Here is a 20,002-nt window from a genome sequence, read left to right as displayed (position 1 = left end):
TGCAGCACTGTTTATAATAGCCAGGACATGGAAGCAACCTAGATGTCCATCAGCAGATGAATGGATAAGAAAGCTGTGGTACGCAGCCATTCTGACTGGCATGAAATGGTACCTCATAGTGGTTTTGATTTGCATTTCTCTGATAATGAGTGATGTTGAACATCTTTTCATGTGTTTGTTAGCCATCTGTATGTCTTCTTTGGAGAAATGTCTATTTAGTTCTTTGGCCCATTTTTTGATTGGGTCATTTATTTTTCTGGAGTTGAGCTGTAGGAGTTGCTTGTATATTTTTGAGGTTAGTTGTTTGTCAGTTGCTTCATTTGCTATTATTTTCTCCCATTCTGAAGGCTGCCTTTTCACCTTGCTAATAGTTTCGTTTGTTGTGCAGAAGCTTTTGAGTTTAATTAGGTCCCATTTGTTTATTTTTGCTTTTATTTCCAATATTCTGGGAGGTGGGTCATAGAGGATCCTGCTGTGATGTATGTCAGAGAGTGTTTTGCCTATGTTCTCCTCTAGGAGTTTTATAGTTTCTGGTCTTACATTGAGATCTTTAATCCATTTTGAGTTTATTTTTGTGTATGGTGTTAGAAAGTGGTCTAGTTTCATTCTTTTACAAGTGGTTGACCAGATTTCCCAGCACCACTTGTTAAAGAGATTGTCTTTAATCCATTGTATATTCTTGCCTCCTTTGTCAAAGATAAGGTGTCCATATGTGCGTGGATTTATCTCTGGGCTTTCTATTTTGTTCCATTGATCTATATTTCTGTCTTTGTGCCAGTACCATACTGTCTTGATAACTGTGGCTTTGTAGTAGAGCCTGAAGTCAGGTAGGTAGATTCCTCCAGTTCCATTCTTCTTTCTCAAGATTGCTTTGGCTATTCGAGGATTTTTGTATTTCCATACAAATTGTGAAATTATTTGTTCTAGCTCTGTGAAGAATACCGTTGGTAGCTTGATAGGGATTGCATTGAATCTATAAATTGCTTTGGGTAGTATACTCATTTTCACTATATTGATTCTTCCAATCCATGAACATGGTATATTTCTCCATCTATTAGTGTCCTCTTTGCTTTCTTTCACCAGTGTTTTATAGTTTTCTATATATAGGTCTTTAGTTTCTTAAAAAACTGGAAACAGAAATGCCTTGTGATCCAGCAATCCCACTGCTGGGCATACACACTGAGGAAACCAGAAGGGAAAGAGACACGTGTACCCCAATGTTCATCACAGCACTGTTTATAATAGCCAGGACATGGAAGTAACCTAGATGTCCATCAGCAGATGAATGGATGAGAAAGCTGTGGTACGTATACACAATGGAGTATTACTCAGCCATTAAAAAGAATACATTTGAATCAGTTCTAATGAGGTGGATGAAACTGGAGCCTCTTATACAGAGTGAAGTAAGCCAGAAAGAAAAACACCAATACAGTATACTAACACATATATATGGAATTTAGAAAGATGGTAACAATAACCCTGTGTACGAGACAGCAAAAGAGACACTGATGTATAGAACAGTCTTATGGACTCTGTGGGAGAGGGAGAGGGTGGGAAGATTTGGGAGAATGGCATTGAAACATGTATAATATCATGTATGAAACGAGTCGCCAGTCCAGGTTCAATGCACAATACTGGATGCTTGGGGCTGGTGCACTGGGACGACCCAGAGGGATGGTATGGGGAGGGAGGAGGGAGGAGGGTTCAGGATGGGGAACACATGTATACCTGTGGTGGATTCATTTCGATATTTGGCAAAACTAATACAATATTTTAAAGTTTAAAAATAAAATAAAATTTTAAAAAATCTATAGATAAAAATTACATATGTATAAATATAGCAAATAATTTTATAATACCCACAATTATTCAGGTCCTCTGTTATATCCATGCCCTCTTAAAAGTTAAAAGTTTTCACATTGCATGTAATTGACACAGTGCCTATGGAAAACAATATGGAGGTTCCTCAAAAAAACTAAAAATAGAACTACCATATGATCCAACAACAACAACAAAAAAAGAAAGCTGTGGTACATATACACAATGGAGTATTTATTACTCAGCCATTAAAAAGAATACATTTGAAAAAAAAAAAAAAGAATACATTTGAATCAGTTCTAATGAGGTGGATGAAAGTGGAGCCTATTATACAGAGTGAAGTAAGCCAGAAAGAAAAACACCAATACAGTATACTAACACATATATATGGAATTTAGAAAGATGGTAATGATAACCCTGTAGGTGAGACAGCAAAAGAGACGCAGATATATAGAACAGTCTTTTGGACTCTGTGGGAGAGGGAGAGGATGGGATGATTTGGGAGAATGGCATTGAAACATGTATAATATCATGTAAGAAACGAACCATCAGTCCAGCTTCAGTGCAGGATACTGCATACTTGGGGCTGGTGCACTGGGACGACCCAGAGGGATGGTACGGGGAGGGAGGTGAGAGGGGGGTTCAGGATGGGGAAACACATGTATACACGTGGCAGATTCATGTTGATGTATGGCGAAACCAATACAATATTGTAAAGTAATTAACCTCCAATTAAAATAAATAAATTAAAAAAAAAAGAATATAGACTAAGCTTCTTTGGCATATGCTTAAACTGCAGGTGGCATAAATGGCTAGAAGTGTATTTATTTCTCAGTAATGAAGCAATCTGGAGGTAGGTGATCCAGGGCTGGTGGAGTGGCTCTCTGTGTACAGCACATAGCTTCCATATCTTGGGACCATGTCCTCACAGCCTAATGGGTAGAGGGTCAAGAAGCATGCCCACTCCTTTGAAGGGCATGACGCGGCTCTGAAAGTGCCCCACATCACTTCTGTTCACCTTCCGACAAGCAGAATTTAATACCTTTGTCCCAGAAGCTGCAGGGGACACTATCAAATACACCTTTAACTGGGGGCTGCAGTCCAGTGGAAATACATAAGGGAAGAATAGATATCAAGAGACCTCTAACAAATTTCTACTAACAGTAGCAAGAAGGTTTCTTCTTGTTCCTGTTCTTCTTATTAGTGATATTAGTATTGTTGTTGTTATTATTATTATTATTGGATGATGGTGATTTTAATGATTTTTCTGCCCGCTCTGAACATTATTTAAAGGTCATATATGACCAGGCTAAAGGTCACTTTATAGTTGCACTTCCTGTCCCATCTATGAACTTCATCTCTTAAAGTTCTCAAAAATCTAAGATTTTTAAAATTTTATTTATTTTAATTGGAGGCTAATTACTTTACAATATTGTAGTGGTTTTTGTCATACATCGACATGAATCAGCCATGGGTGTACAAGATATAAGATTTTTTAAAAATTAGTACATAGTAGTAGTATTTAAAAAAAAAGCAGTTCACCAGCGATTCAGATGTTACATTGTTCTACACTCTGATTTTTCACTTAAAACTTTTTTTCATATCATAAGCCAAGTATATGAGAAAGTACATGAGTATCTACCCCCAGAAAAGGTAAAGCAAGACAATGAGTCACAGGTTTTAGTGTATAAGATCCCATTATTGACAGCTCCTAGAAGAAGTCTTACTGAAAGAGTTCTCTGTTCCCCATTTGTAGGTTACAAAAATATTTTTTAGTTTTGCTCCTCTTTCATGTATTTTAGAATATGAGTGATGATAAATTGTTATGAGACACAAATCAAATTGAGATGGGAAATAGGAGAGGAAGGGAAGAGAAAAATGCTTTCTAATATTGCTGATTCTGTGTATAATTTAACTATCTTTAAATATTAAGTAATCTTTTATACTGATCATAAGTATATTCCTGAATACACAGAGAACTATTTTCACTCTAAATTTATAACATTTTTGGAAGCTTAATTATCATACTTGAAGGTCAAATGGTGCTTTATTGCAATAAAATACAAAAAAGTAATAAAGAAATTATTCCTGGGGAGATGAAAGTCTAGGTTCATAGCTCATTAAATGGTAACTTCACAGACTGTGTCTAATTTGTCATATTTAGCTTTGGAAGTTTCATACATTTGAATTTCAAATTAGGTGAAGAGATACCTGAGGCAAAACTACCTAGGGCCTTTGAATTCTAAAATGATTCAGGAGCTATAGTTCCCATAATCAAATACCTGTATTTGTAAAAAATTCCTAGCATCTATATAGTGCTTGCCTTAATTCAAAGATTTTTAAAAAATAATCAATGATATTAACACAAAGTTCATTAACCACTCCCTCAATTTGTTTTTAGGCAACCCTTTCTTTTTCTTCCCAGCATATTGAAATTGCCATCCTTTGCAGTAAATAATGTATTGAACATGTTGACTGAAAAATACTTTGGAGTCACATGGTTACTCAAAAGTTTCCTTCAAAATAATTCATTTGAAAGAAAAACACTTGTGAAAAGAACAGCTTTTGGAGGAATTAAATGCAACCCCATTCTTTCTAATGTGTTTATTCTAGGCCACTGTGATCTCATGAGATGCTAGTGGCCTCAACTTTTGAAAGAGCATAAACACAGAAATCCTTTTAAGAAATGAAGCTTTTCTTTCAGCATATAATTTGTCTCTTGGACAAATTGAATTGATGATAGGTTTTCCTTTAATATGGAGAAACTATATAATTATCCATATTTATGATCCATGTTTATGATATTTACTAAAAACACCAAAAGATTTAAGCTGTTAGAATGCAATTAAGAGAAGCATGGCTATGAGCTCCAAGATCCAAATGACATCAGTGGCTTCCTGTTTCAGTTCAGTTCAGTTCAGTCGCTCAGTCATGTCCGACTGTTTGCGACCCCATGGGCTGCAGCACATCAGGCCTCCCTGTCCATCACCAACTCCCGGAGTATACTCAAACTCATGTCCGTTGAGTTGGTGATGCCATCCAACCGTCTCATCCTCTGTCATCCGCTTCCCCTCCCACCTTCAATTTTTCCCAACAGCAGGGTCTTTTCCAGTGAGTCAGTTCTTCGCATCAGGTGGCCAAAGTATTGGAGTTTCAGCCTCAACATCAGTCCTTCCAATGAATATTCAGGACTGATCTCCTTTAGGATGGACTGGTTGGATCTCCTTGCAGTCCAAGGGACTCTCAAGAGTCTTCTCCAACACCACAGTTCAAAAGCATCAATTCTTCAGTGCTCCGCTTTCTTTATAATCCAACTCTCACGTCCATACATGACTGCTGGAAAAATCATAACCTTGACTAGATGGACCTTTGTTGAAAAAGTAATGTCTCTGTTTTCTATTATGCTGTCTAGGTTGCTCATAACTTTTTTCCAAGGAGTAAGCATCTTAATTTCATGGCTGCAGCCACCATCTGCAGTGATTTTGGAGCCCAGAAAAATAAAGTCAGCCACTGTTTCCACTGTTTCCCCACCTATTTGTCATGAAGTGATGGGAACAGATGCCATGTTCTTAGTTTTCTGAATGTGGAACTTGAAGCCAACTTTTTCACTCTCCACTTTCACTTTCATCAAGAGGCTCTCTAGTTCTTCGCTTTCTGCCGTAAGGATGGTGTCATCTGCATATCTGAGGTTATTGATATTTCTCCCAGAAATCTTGATTCCAGCTTGGGCTTCATCCAGCCCAGCATTCTCATGATGTACTCTGCATATAAGTTAAATAAACAGGGTGACAATGTACAGCCTTGACGTACTCCTTTCTCTATTTGGAACCAGTCTGTTGTTCCATGTCCAGTTCTAAATGTTGTTTCCTGACCTGCATACAGGTTTCTCAAGAGGCAAGTCAGGTGGTTTGGTATTCCCATCTCTTTGAGAATTTTCCACAGTTCATTGTGATCCACACAGTCAAAGGCTTTGGCATAGTCAATAAAGCATAAATAGATGTTTTTCTGGAACTTTCTTGCTTTTTCGATGATCCAGCAGATGTTGGCAGTTTGATCTCTGGTTCCTCTGCCTTTTCTAAAACTAGCTTGAACATCTGGAAGTTCATGGTTCACGTATTGCTGAAGCTTGGCTTGGAGAATTTTGAGCATTACTTTACTAGCATGTGAGATGAGTGCAATTGTGCGGTAGTTTGAGCATACTTTGGCATTGCCTTTCTTTGGGATTGGAATGAAAACTGACCTTTTTTCAGTCCTGTGGCCACTGCTGAGTTTTCCAAATTTGCTGGCATATTGAGTGCAGTACTTTCACAGCATCATCTTTCAGGATTTGGAATAGCTCAACTGGAATTCCATCACCTCCACTAGCTTTGTTCGTAGTGATGCTTTCTAAGGCCCACTTGACTTCCCATTCCAGGATGTCTGGCTCTAGGTCAGTGATCACACCATCGTGATTATCTGGGTCATGAAGATCTTTTTTGTACAGTTCTTCTGTGTATTCTTGCCATCTCTTCCTAATATCTTCTGCTTCTGTTAGGTCCATACCATTTCTGTCCTTTATCGAGCTCATCTTTGCATGAAATGTTCCCTTGGTATCTCTGATTTTCTTGAAGAGATCCCTAGTCTTTCCCATTCTGTTGTTTTCCTCTATTTCTTTGCATTGATCGCTGAAGAAGGCTTTCTTATCTCTTCTTGCTATTCTTTGGAACTCTGCATTCAGATGCTTATATCTTTCCTTTTCTCCTTTGCTTTTCGCTTCTCTTCTTTTCACAGCTATTTGTAAGGCCTCCCCAGACAGCCATTTTGCTTTTTTGCATTTCTTTTCTATGGGAATGGTCTTGATCCCTGTCTCCTGTACAGTGTCACAAACCTCATTCCATAGTTCATCAGGCACTCTATCTATCAGATCTAGGCCCTTAAATCTATTTCTCACTTCCACTGTATAATCATAAGGGATTTCATTTAGGTCATACCTGAATGGGTAGTGGTTTTCCCTACTTTCTTCAATTTAAGTCTGAATTTGGCAATAAGGAGTTCATGGTCTGAGCCACAGTCAGCTCCTGGTCTTGTTTTTGCTGACTGTGTAGAGCTTCTCCATCTTTGGCTGCAAAGAATATAATCAATCTGATTTCGGTGTTGACCATCTGGTGATGTCCATGTGTAGAGTCTTCTCTTGTGTTGTTGGAAGAGGGTGTTTGTTCTGACCAGTGCATTTTCTTGGCAAACGTCTATCAGTCTTTGCCCTGCTTCATTCCGTATTCCAAGGCCAAATTTGCCTGTTACTCCAGGTGTTTCTTGACTTCCTACATTTGCATTCTAGTCCCCTATAATGAAAAGGACATCTTTTGGGTGTTAGTTCTAAAAGGTCTTGTAGGTCTTCATAGAACTGTTCAACTTCAGCTTCTTCAGAGTTAACTGGTTGGGGCATAGACTTGGATTGCTGTGATATTGAATGGTTTGCCTTGGAAACGAACAGAGATCATTCTGTCGTTTTTGAGATTGCATCCAAGTACTGCATTTCGGACTCTTCTGTTGACCATGATGACCACTCCATTTCTTCTGAGGGATTCCTGCCCGCAGTAGTAGATATAATGGTCATCTGAGTTAAATTCACCCATTCCAGTCCATTTCACTTCGCTGATTCCTAGAATGTCGACATTCATTCTTACCATCTCTTGTTTGACCACTTCCAATTTGCCTTGATTCATGGACCTGACATTCCAGGTTCCTATGCAATATTGCTCTTTATAGCATCGGACCTTGCTTCTATCACCAGTCACATCCACACAGCTAATGTTAAATATCCACCAAAAACAATACCCAGCTGTGGATATTTAACATTAGCTGTGTTTAAAAGTTTGGGAAGAGACTGATAACTGGTTACTTTCATATTATAGTGGAGGTCAGATTAACTCACACTGAGTGAAAAATAACAAACTATTAAAAAAAAAAAAACTCACCTTCCAAAAATGTGAACATATTCCTTAGTAACTTCAACTCTTGCAACTCTGGACCCAGCACCAGCACACTGGTATGTTAACATACGTGGGCTGAGTCCTGTTGTTCATTTACTCAACAAAGTGTCAGTACATGCTCTTTGTACTTGTGTTTTAAAATGGATGAATAATAACCTTGTTTAAAGAAATAAGAAAGCATATTTTTCTTTGAAAACTTTGCTACTGAATTTACCTTTTTCATGTTAGATCTCCTCAGTCTTCATGATGTGAATTTATTTGTTGTAAGTTGGATCTCTTTACAGTTGTTTCACATAGTAATCCTTCACTATTCCTTGCATAATGATCTTTATCAAATTTGCACCAATATGAGTTCCTGTATTCATTCAAATCAATTCTAGTCTTTTTCTTGTAATTCATGGAGATTAGTAAACCATTTCAAGAATAGCAATGCTGAGTAAAAGGGAAGCTCTACTACAAGGAATGTATTTTTTTTTAATAAATTTTTAAGTACGTTCTAAAAACAATGATTCAGGTTTATTTTATTTTCAACTATATTAGCTTATCAATTAAAAAATCCATTCTCATCTTCTTTATATAGCCCATGAAATTTCAGTGAAATTACATACCTAATATTCAGGTCATTTAAAAGTAGCATTTTGGAAAACATTTGGCTAAGGAAAGACCTAGAATAACACTAAAGCATTTCATTTTTTATATAAAGCTTTATATTTTACCAAAACAATCTGTGTGGGCCCAGCTACAGAATTTGGAGGATGAGTAACTTTTCAGTAGCACTATCACAAACACTGAAAGGAATCTGGAAAAATAAATCACTAGTGCACATTTATGAGTGACTTGGATTCTTACGAACATTTATTACCTATCTAGTATGAAAAGACTATATTATGCTTTTAAGTTTTAAAAGTTTTTGGATTTCTCAACTAAAAACAAGTCAGAGTTTGGCATGCTTTCAATCCTAATCCTTTGCTGAAAACATGCTTTTAAAAAACATGGAGGCTTTGGTAAGACTCCATCATGATTCTTACATTGTGTTGACTTGTTTCACTTTATTTTTTAAAGCCAAGTAGAATCTTCATTTTAACTTACCTGTTTAACATTTCACTTTTAATCTGTGGTTTTGACAGAGTTGACTCATTTTGGTGACATTTGGCATACTCCTTAAGTTACCAAGATACAACTTTAGCTCAATTTCCAATTTAGTTAAGTTACTTTAAATTGTCAAGCTTTACAAAGAACATCGTTTTTTAGTTTTTGTGCCTCAATGACATTAACTTTGTGGGTAAAGATTACAGAGATGTTCTAATGTCTTCAACAAGATCTAGAGTTCATTGAAACATGAATCTATTTATTCTTTATGTTACATGTTCTATTAACCAAGATAGTGATGTTGCCATCTTGCCTAGGATTAGTAAAAATTAATAGATATCCAGAATTATGAGTTGGTTTGTTTATGCATTGCCAGTACTCATGGAACTCCTTGGAGTGATCTGTGAAATCCAACTGCAGGATATGATATCCCATGATAACTATGCTTTAATTCTAAAACATTATTGAAAGTTTGGCCTCTGACTATTGCATGGTTTATAAGAGTTTGCAAGATCTTGGTGGAAACTTCCTATTAATCTGAATTGACCCAACATTTATGGAAAGACAAATGATTTCATAAGTAATCAAGGGTTTCTGTAAACCAAAATGAACTCCTGGTATTCTCAGAAGTGAATTTGTTCTGTAGTGTAGGGTGTACAACTAATTGTTTTTGTGAATCTAGAAATATCCAGATTTGTTAACAGCTCTGTTTGGTGAGTCCCTCACAGTGTAAACTTCTATCCAGCCATTATATATATAGTCTCACCAGTGAAGCTATGTGCATGTGTGCTAAGTCGCTTCAACCATGCCCAGTTCTTTGTGACCCTTTGGACTGTAGACCAAGCTCCTCTGTCCATGGGATTCTACAGGCAAGAATACTGGAGTGGGTTGCCATGCCCAGGGGATCTTCCCAACCTATAAATCGAACCTGCATCTCTTAGGTCTCCTGCACTGGCAAGCAGGTTCTTTACCACTAGTGCCACCTGGGAAACCCACTAATGAAGCTAAATCAAGGACCATATTATGAAATTCTCCCCCTCAGTTACCTTTCTGAGTACAGAACAACTCCAGGTTGTTGTTGTCTTCCTGTCCCTTCAATCTCCTCTGACAACTAGCAGGGCCCTCACTTTCAGCGCATCCTCCCCTGTGTCTGCCTGTGGTCATCATCTGACCTAGTCTTCTTAGCACGATTCAGAGGCACTTGGAAGAATTAAGATGTCTTATACTTCTGTTAAACATGTGTCCTATCCTATTTTCTCCAAAGCTAGAGCCTATTTCTTTAGGAACATTTTTGTTCTTTCTCATTTTTAGAAACAAAGCTTCCCAGTTTAAGCCATTTGGCAACTTTATGTGGTAGCTACTATCAGTCATGCAATTTCAGATTCAAAGGAATTGTGAAATTAGACCAAAGTTGATGATGGGTGGGGGCAGTCTAGAGTCCTTGGAGAGGCAGAGAATTAGAAACAGACCAACAGAACATTGAGATAAAACATTCAGTCGATCTAGAAGGATGAGTCAGTTCAATGGAAAGGAGCAGGAACTGTATGCTTGGAGGTATGCCACTACACACATTGGAAGATTGACAAGCTAGGATCTTTCTGAAGCATACATTTTATACTTAATAAAGGAAAGAGTTAAGACCTTTTTGGAAAATTAATATAATTCAGGATCTTAGTAATTCATCCAAATCAGTAGTATGAGGCAAAGCAAGTACTAGTATCCAAGTGGGAGTGTAATATGTGTTGTTGAACTATATTATACTTCTTCAGGCTACTTACTCCAATTCTTCTGTGGTCTATTTATTCCGATAAATTTAGAAAAGGTGGTGAACTTTCTACAAGCTTACAAAATTCTTTTACACTGCGTAAAACTAGGTTGATATAGTTGCTTACTGAGAGATGATTAAAATAAGCTTCCCAGGTCCATTACTTTACTAGATTTTGGACCAAATACATATGTGTATTATACTATACACATTAGACTATTTTTCAAGGAAAAATACTTTTCATTTCACCAAGTTTAATGTTTACTATGTTCCTCTTTTTGAGGAAATAATGTTTAGTTATCTCAGACAGTGGGTATATTTTGTAAAAAGCACACTGAGTCTTCCTAACTAGTGATTGAAAACATAAGTTTGTTGAGTTAAATCCAACTGGACATTAGTTGGGTGTTTAAACTATCCAAACTGCTTATACTAAAGAACTTTAACAACATTATGAGTTTATTTTGGCATTTTTCAAACATTTGGATCTTTAGTTATTATTTTCCAAAATATCGTAAAATACATTACAACTAAGAAAGAAAATAGCATTTGATTCAATTAAGTATTTATTGAGAATCTATTACCAGCTTTAGGCTGATGTCTTCAGTGGGCATATTTTATGTCTTTGAGGAACTTATTTCTTATTGGGATAAAAGATATATACTTACTATAGATAACAGTTTTGCATGCTATAAAAGTAAGAATTGTATCATGTGATCAAGACAGTTATTTTTGATGCTGGCTTTCTGTTAGAATCAGCTGAGGAGGTTTTAAAAATACAAATTCCAAGTTTCCATTCCCAGAGATTCTGATTCAGAGGATGATTTCTAAATGGCCCTTCCATGATGATTATTTTGGAGGTGATTCAGTGAAAAATGCCATGTGCCAAAATAATTTTGGAAAGAAAGATATCAATTTGGATAGACTCCTTAGATTAAAATAGACTAATACATAATATTCTCTTTATTGCATCTAGGTCTTAGTAATCAGAGTCATTTAAAATTTATAGGTAATTTAATTGATGTCTCTGCAGATGTTTTGTTACATTTATCTAACTATTGTACTGACTAGAAAATATTTCTAACTGATAATTGCAATAAGACAAACATCTCTAGTTTGAATTACAAACTACAAACTTAACTGTGGATTTTTCATCTAACATAACTGAAGCACTGATAATTGTGATAGAAACTAATTTTTTTAATACCTAGCTAAATTTCTTCTTTAATGAATGTAAAAGATGTTAAAATATCTGTTATAGTTCTAATTTTTAGATAAGTGAATTGGCAACATTTCTTCCTAGATTTAGGAATCCACTGAGAAAAAAAAAATCACCAAAGTGTCAGTTGGCCAGTATCCCTTATTTCCTAACTCTTACCAGAGTGCCTGTTCTTAAAATGCATATTTGAACAGGTACTCCTTTGCTGATGAATGTTCAGGAGATCATCATGCTTTCATAGTAAAATCCAAACTCCTTAGCATTCAGTTTCATAATCTTGGCCTTCCAATCTTCCCAACTTCACTTTACTACCCCCTCCTCCGAAACTTTGTTCATGTCATGCTGAAATAGTTGTACTTGTTCCAAAAGACCATTCTCTCCTACTTCTCAGTGCCATTTCACTTTCACTCCAGAAAGAAACACCTCTTCCCTCTCCTACCCCAACCTGTCTCCTCCTGCTAGTCTTTCACAACTCAGCAGCCTCTCCTGACCACTGTCTTCTCCTGGGCAGCCTAGAATTAGTATCCTTCATTTGTGCCCTTCTCACCCTATGACCTCTAAACACTATCCCATAGCACTTATTACACTATACTGTACTTATCTCCACCAGATGGTAAGCTCTTTGAGAGCAAGGAGGGTGCTTTTTGTCCCTATACTACTGCACACCCAGAATGGCCCATGGTATGTAATGGGTGCTCACGTTACATTCGTATTGTAAGTTTCAAGGAATACCTGACTAAACTTGTATGATAAATAACTATCCTGTGTGTAAGGAGTTCTACTTTTCACTTTAGGAGTAATGCATGACTTTTAAATATAACAACTAACTAGTGAGTTGAACATCTTATTTTAGGACGTTAATTGACATTTTCTTCTTAGTCCTCTAAAAAGTTCTATCTAGCTCTTTATTTGTTTAGTATGGCTTAGGTTTTATAACCATATTTGTGATTGTTTATTAATGGATTTTGCTTTTGCTGCTAATAAATCATGTTTCCATTTTTCTCTCTTGGTCCAGCTCCAACAGAGGCCACTGTGCACCCACATCTAGGTGAGTATTTGAGACTCCAGTGTCACTGACCTCAGCGCTAGATCTACTTGTTTCACTCCTTTGCCATGTGAGCAGGGCATACAGAGATGAGGAAACTCTCTGCCCTCTCTGATTCTCTGATCATTCATTGAAATAATACTCAGGTCCAGATTATACTTTAACCTGAGATCTCACTGAGGAGGTGATCCAAAAGTCCAGTTTGGGCTAATGGAAGGACTTTTGAACCTGTTGCTGCATTTATCCTTAGAATCCAGTTGGATCTGGTCTTTTGGCATAGGATTCTAATGCTGAATTTTCCCCTAAGCCTCTACCCATCATAAATAGTAGAGCATGGAGGCAATAGGCAAGGAGCTATGAGTGTGGAAGCAGATCTGAGATATCTGCTTAAACCAGTGTTGTTGTTGTTCAATTGCCAAGTTGTGTTTGACTCTTCACAACCACAAGGACTGCAGCACACCAGGCTTCCCTGTCCCTCACCATCTCCCAGAGTTTGCCCAAGTTCATGTCTGTTGAATCAGTGATGCCATCCAACCATCTTATCTTCTGTCAACATCTTCTCCTTCTGCCTTCAATCTTCCTTCTGCTTTCTCCAACATCTTCTGTCTCATCTTCTCCTTCTGCCTTTAATCTTTTCTGGCATCAGGGTCTTTTCCAATGAGTTGGCCATTCGCATCAGGCCAAAGTATTGGCTTAAACTAGCACTAGCTTGTAAAAAGAGAAATAATTTGGCCATTTCTTCAAAAACTAAAATGAGATTGTCTAAATAACTGGATGCTTTGTTTAATAGCACCATGTAAAGTTGCTTCCTCTCATTTTTCTCATGATTTTTTCATTCTGACATGTATTTAGTGGGCTGCAGTTCTTGAGGCAAGATTGTACAGTATGGATTCTGGAGCCAAATAAACTGGATTTATGTCACCTCTGCCACTTGGCTTGCATGGTGATATTGGGCAAGTTACTTAATCTTTCTATGCCTGTTTCCTCACCTATAAAATAGAAGTAATGATAGTACCTACCTCCTGTGGTTGTTATGAGGATTAGATGAATTTGTATTTCTAAAGCATAGTCAGGGATATATATATATATATGTAATAATAATATTTGGAAAAAAGGCAATACATGAACAAATAACCATAGAGGCTTACCCATGACTCTGTAAAAAATCTTTGGAAAGCAAATGATCTTTAAGAGTTAAATTTCTCATATATGACAGTGAAGACTGATTTTAAAAGCAGTTTCCTACACACACTATTTAATAAGAATGAAAAGAAATCATCCTAGCTGACTCCAGCCTTTTCAGCTGTCTGTCACTGTGGGACTTGCAGATGGGTCAGTATTTGTCTCTTGGGCTTTCTCTTTCAACCTATAAACCCAATTAATTTATTTTTCTCTTTGGAAAATCTGCCTTGAGAAGCTCTACTTTTATGTAATGCTACAGCTTGGGGCTCCTCTTCTTTGGCAGATGAACGCAAGCACTTAGAAGCATGCCTTCTAGCAGCTGAGGCAGGCTGGTGACCCACAGTGGCCCAGCCGCATCTCAGCCATATTGGGTATTTGAGAGAGCAGTACCCTGTAGGCATTTCAGACACTGCATCTAATCACTCAGAGGAATCATTAAATCACTCCCAAGCACAGAAGACATCACAGTGTTCTCTCCAGTGTAAATCCATATTCTTCCTGTTGTCGAGCCTAAGGCTTTGAGTCTGAACAGCCATTTCTCTCAATACATGCTGATTCACTGGTTTTCCCGACTTCGTTATGTGCTTACCTACTGGCATACCTGATATAAAGAGGGTGAGGGTGCCTGCAGGTGGCATTGTTACCAAAGAGAATTTGCAAGTGAACTTTGTGGTATTTGGAGGTGATATTTAATCCTTCAGTCAATTCAATAAATTATATACAAGTGAACCCCCCAAAAGGGTAAAATATCACTTTTGGAAAAAACAAAAATTTGGGGTTATGTTTTATTAATCAGATTATATGATTTTCATTTTTTTAAAAAGCATGTGCAAACTAGTCCAAACAAAATTATATAGACCCAGAGAATTTATACTAGCTCAAACAAATTTCCCAAGCAAACCATGGGAATCAGATAAGAAGATTTTCAAGCACCAAATTCACTTTTTACAATTTGTGGAGAAATAATTATCATTCCTCATACAACTTTAAAAATGAGTCTACTTACATTGTAGCTGGCCATGAAATTGTTTTTACTTATCCATCCTCTATTCAATGGAAATATCACATACACTACAGTTAATGAAAACATTCTTTGCTCTTGGCATGACCTGAATTCTTCTATAACTTAAAAAGAAGTATTTAATACAATCTCAGGTGTAACAATAATATATTTAAGACTATGGATGGTTTTCTGCCATTCCTCCTGACTTCTAACATGACTTTATTTAGAAGTTTTACTTACGTGTGTAGATAATTTCTCCTATGCAGCTCTGAAGGGGAACATGTTAACAATTTGGAACACAGTAAATTAAAAAAAATGAGTGAATATAGGGAATGAGAAAAAGCAAGTCAGGGCAAGAGGGGTAGTAAGAAAGAGAAGAGGAGATGGGTTAGTAAATAACAGCAATGTTAGCTGACAACAAATAGCCACAATGTTCTGTTCCCTTCAGTGCTCTAAAGTGAGTTAGGCACTGACTCTATTCTGGATGTGTTGAGCTGTGAGGGGCAAGTCTTATGTGACCTTTCCTTGTAGGCTAGTGCTAACCTTGGTCTTCCCACCTCTGTGACCTGGGTGACATTTTGGTAGGGTTCTCTTTGGGGGCTCTGGTTTCCAGACTTCTAAACAGCAGAGTTATTCTTTTACTTAGTAGTTTAGGGGCACAGCAAATGCAATTAGTTGCTTGTTTAAACTTCAGTTTTAGTTTAAAATACTGTTATTCATCATAAATGTAGCATGTTGACTCTTTTGCATAGCTAAATCTATTGTTTAGTATAACCCTTTTCTAAATCTTTGTCTTCCTTTAGCTGAAATTCATAGTGACAGTATTATCCTACGAGATGATTTTGACTCCTACCACCAAAAGGAATTGAATCCAAACATATGGTAAGTTAAAGGATCATGCCTCACTTTGGTCTATAAAAGGCAAAAAAAAAAAAAAAGCTTCCTTGGAGTAGTTACATAAAATTAAATTGCTCTTTAGCTCTACGTTATCAATGAGAATTGTTCAACTAAGGAACTGGGATTAATATCACCTAGAGTATGTCTATTGTCTATTTCCTGACTTCTTTAAGAACTGAATCTAGGTACCCCTCAAAGCCATGGGTTTGGTCAGTTTTTTTCAGTAGTACAAGTTATTTACATAGAAAACATTGTGCTTTATTATGCCTAATAATTGCATTTATGTTAAAGGAAAGAAGGGAAATGACTTATCTGAAACTGACAGATTTTTTGAGTCATACTTCCAAATAACTTATATGTTACTGGATTACCTCATTTATACTCTAGTCTTTCCTTCCAAAGCTGTTTAGAGACAACCCTATGGGATTTTGGAGGGTAAAGAAAGAATTAACCAAAACACATACATTAGAAACTTATAAATGGATGCATGAATTTGTTGGCAGTTTGTTGTATTTTTCTGACTTTGGAGAAATGAGTCTATCCATTGAGAGCTATAGTCAGTCTACATAATTTGAGAGAATATCTGAATATGTTATTTTCTGTGGTACTAAATGATTTGTGTACATGAATAAGAGTTCAAGATAAATTAGAAGCTCTAATGTAATCAGGTTGTAACCAAAACCCAAACAATATTCAAGACTAGGAAGAGAATAACCACTTCATCCTCAAATGTCTGCATATGATATTAATTTGTTTTTCCTTATTTTCACTGTTCAACAAATATCAAACCATAGTTATTTTATTTATATAGTACATTAAAAAGGAATGTGATTCCTTCTTTTGAGTAGCTTATAGTTCAGTAGAGGATGCACTTAAAACACATTTTTAAAAAGCTTATGATTCAGGATAGAAATCCTTGAGTGTTATAAATAACATACTACAGTTCTAGAAAAGAAAGGCTGACTCTAGTGAGAGTTTCTTGGAGAAAGTAGTCCTTAACCTGAGAATTGAAGATGACATAGAGGTTTAGAAAGTCTTGATGCTTAAATACAAACAGGAACTTATGTCTTTTCTAGAAAGAAATATAGATTTAGAGAGTACAAGTATACAAAAAAATCAGACTAGACAGAGACATAGTCTTATGATTCATACACTATTAAAGAGATAACTTATCAAAAAGATTTCACTTACCTCTGAACATGTTCTAAATATAAATTTCTTAAAATAAGTTGAAAATCTTTATTAAGGAAAAGCCAAAAACTTTCTAAGCACTACTTCTATTGAAGAAAAATTCTCTCATTCTCCTCACATTTGGCTTTTTTATATCCCATTAATATAGATGTTATCAGATGATTTGTTTCTTTCAAGGCGAGTTCATTTGTGTCAAGCTAATTCATTTTCTTCAGTGAGTTTTCTTGACAAATACAAAATGTGACTTTTATGTGGTCCAAATTCTGTTATTTTTGAAATCAATAAAACGTGATTGATTTTGCTTCACCCATTTTCATGACTGATCTGGTAGATGCTTTCTTGACCGAAGTTATGGATTTTGTGTCCCACTTATTTAACCTATGGTTTTTCCTCTTGTTTAGAAAACCTTTCATTAACTTTAAAAAGCCATGCACTCCTGTCTTCTATCAAATATGCTTCAGAGTAATTTTACTTTATCCCTTATTGACCACAATCTCCTTCATCTAGTCTCCTTACGATTAAAAAGTAATAATAATAGTAATAATAACATAGGAAGCTCTCATCATTTGAGAGATGGCTTTGTTGAACATAAGTGGCAGAAGTTCTGAAATCAGGTCTGTCTGGGTGGACTTTCAAGCTAGCTACTTGCCAGCTGGGTATCTGAGAATAGTACAAAGATTGCTTTACCTCTCTGAGCCACATTTCTTGTCAGTAAAAGTGAGCCGAGTATTTTCCTAACGCCATTATTTTAAAGTTTGATGAACCTGAAAAGGTCTGGCGCATCTCCTAATGTATTGTTGCTGCTCAGTACGAATTAGTTCCTTCTTTGCCTCTCCTATTCTCTGTCTCCTACTCTACCTTTTTGTCTCCCTCCTTCTTCCCTTTCTTTCTTCCTCCTATGCTATACTTGCATTTTGGTCTACTTGCCTCTCAGGAGCTCAGATATGATCCCAAGTCATTATTATTAAAATATTCTTCAGTCAATTTATGTAAATGAGTCCCCAAGTCTTCTCTTACTGTATTCAGTTCAAAAACAGACTTCAAATTAAATATATCTATATTATATAATATATTAATGAAAATACAGTAGAATTATAGAGAAGGGAGAAACAAAGAGTATTAAATATCTTAACCCCTCCCTTAAAGTAGATGTAAGCTCCCTAAAGTTAAAAACCAATACAATCAGCTATTCCAGTGAAGTATTTCCAATAACATAACAAAGCTCTCTCTTGCTTTCAACCAACATAGGCAGTTTTTGGGCTTCCCTGTTGGCTCAGTTGGTAAAGAATCCAACTGCATTGCAGGAGATCCAGGAAGATCCCCTGGAGAAGGAAATGGCAGCCCACTCCAGTATTCTTGCCTGGAGAATCCCACGGACAGAGCCTCTGGAGGGCTACAGTCCATGGCATCACAAAGAGTCGGACACGACTTGGCAACTGAACCACCACCACTACCAGGCATTTTCACTCTCCTGAACTCTGTTTTCTTGGTATACATATTGACATGCGAGTTTTGTCCCTTATGATATTATCTTTGATTTTCTTTACCCCAATTAGAAGCCACTGAGCAGCTTTGTGAAAACCAGGAAGGGGAATCCTTACTGACAACCCATAACTTTATGCCCTTGGCACACACCACCAGATAGGAAGAAGCTCAGGGTGTACTGCTTTGGGGCAAATTCCCAAGGCTCAATATATCACTCAATAATTTGTCACAAGAGAAAAGCACTCTGCTTTTATGAGCATGTTTCTTCCATAGAGTTTGAAAATCATCATGTGCATTATTTGACTTGCAATTTTTAAGGACAAGCAAAAGGAAAAATTAAGAAACTACAGTCCCATCTGTGCAATGATGGGGAGAGAGATCAGTTTAAATTTAGTCACTCACACTTTATTTGCTTCCGTTGACTTCACCTAGTGAAATCAACTTTTTTTCCCACTTCATTTCATATTATTCTTGATATCTGAATTTCTTATCTCTTGTACAAATGACTGTACACAAAAAACAAGGGGCATACAATGATATTACTATTATAATGAATGAACGTACCAGCTAAATTATTATCCCAAGTATATGACAGTGATTGGACTAGAACTAGGAAACTTTTTTACATCAACTCAGTATTGAATCTGTCTCTCTGCTTAGCTTAAATATTAGATTTGATTTTAAAATTAATAAATGTACTTAGTGTAAACTTCAATAATATTAAAAATAATAAAAATAAACCTTCTTCCCACACTAGATCTATATTCCGTCCCTCTAGAGGAATCAACTGTTACCAGTTTCTGTCAGTCCTTCCAGAAATTATTTAGGCTTACACAAGTGTTACAGTTATGAATTCTGTCCACAAAATTGGGTATCAGAGAAATAAAACTTTCGTTATTCTTTTTAACTCAATTTCTTTTCATTGTATGCCTTCTGCTAATAGTGAAAACTAAATTTTGGTCAACTTTAGCTTCCCTTCTCCCATTTTTCTGATGTTGTAGCTAAGTATCAGAGAGCTTATTAGTTCAAAGGCAAGGGGTAGGTGGGGACACACCTCTTATTCCCCAGTCCTCTGTTCCTACAGATATCCACTGAATCCTCCCTGTCTCATCTAGTTTTTGGTGACTGGTCCGCACAGGTAGCCTTCTTGCCTGTCCTAATCACTCACTCCTTCATGATGATTGCTCCATTTGATCCCTGCTTGAAGGCATGACAACTTCTGCTGCTCCTGCGCCTGGGCTGTGAATGTGTCTGTGGTGCTCTGCTGTGCTATCATGCCACTGTGGTCTTTCTGCCTCCCTGAGGTGTGGAGTATAGAGTCCTTCTGTGCTTTGACCCC

At 36.7% G+C, this 20,002-nt stretch overlaps 1 protein-coding gene across 6 annotated transcripts in view; it reads left to right on the top strand.

Annotated features, from left to right (window-relative positions):
* Positions 1-20,002, top strand: part of RELN (reelin) — a 558,501-nt gene that overhangs the window by 254,015 nt on the left and 284,484 nt on the right. For all 6 annotated transcript variants that reach the window (NM_001206458.2, XM_005205336.5, XM_059885396.1 and 3 more), the window contains 2 exons: positions 12,876-12,908; positions 15,894-15,972. In NM_001206458.2, the coding sequence (NP_001193387.1) occupies positions 12,876-12,908; positions 15,894-15,972 (112 nt within the window). The remainder of the gene's footprint in view (positions 1-12,875; positions 12,909-15,893; positions 15,973-20,002) is intronic.

Source organism: Bos taurus, chromosome 4, assembly GCF_002263795.3.
Source record: "Bos taurus isolate L1 Dominette 01449 registration number 42190680 breed Hereford chromosome 4, ARS-UCD2.0, whole genome shotgun sequence".
Classification (NCBI taxonomy): domain Eukaryota; kingdom Metazoa; phylum Chordata; class Mammalia; order Artiodactyla; family Bovidae; genus Bos; species Bos taurus.
Note: the sequence above shows the minus strand (reverse complement) of the source record. Positions and strands in the feature narration are given on the sequence as shown.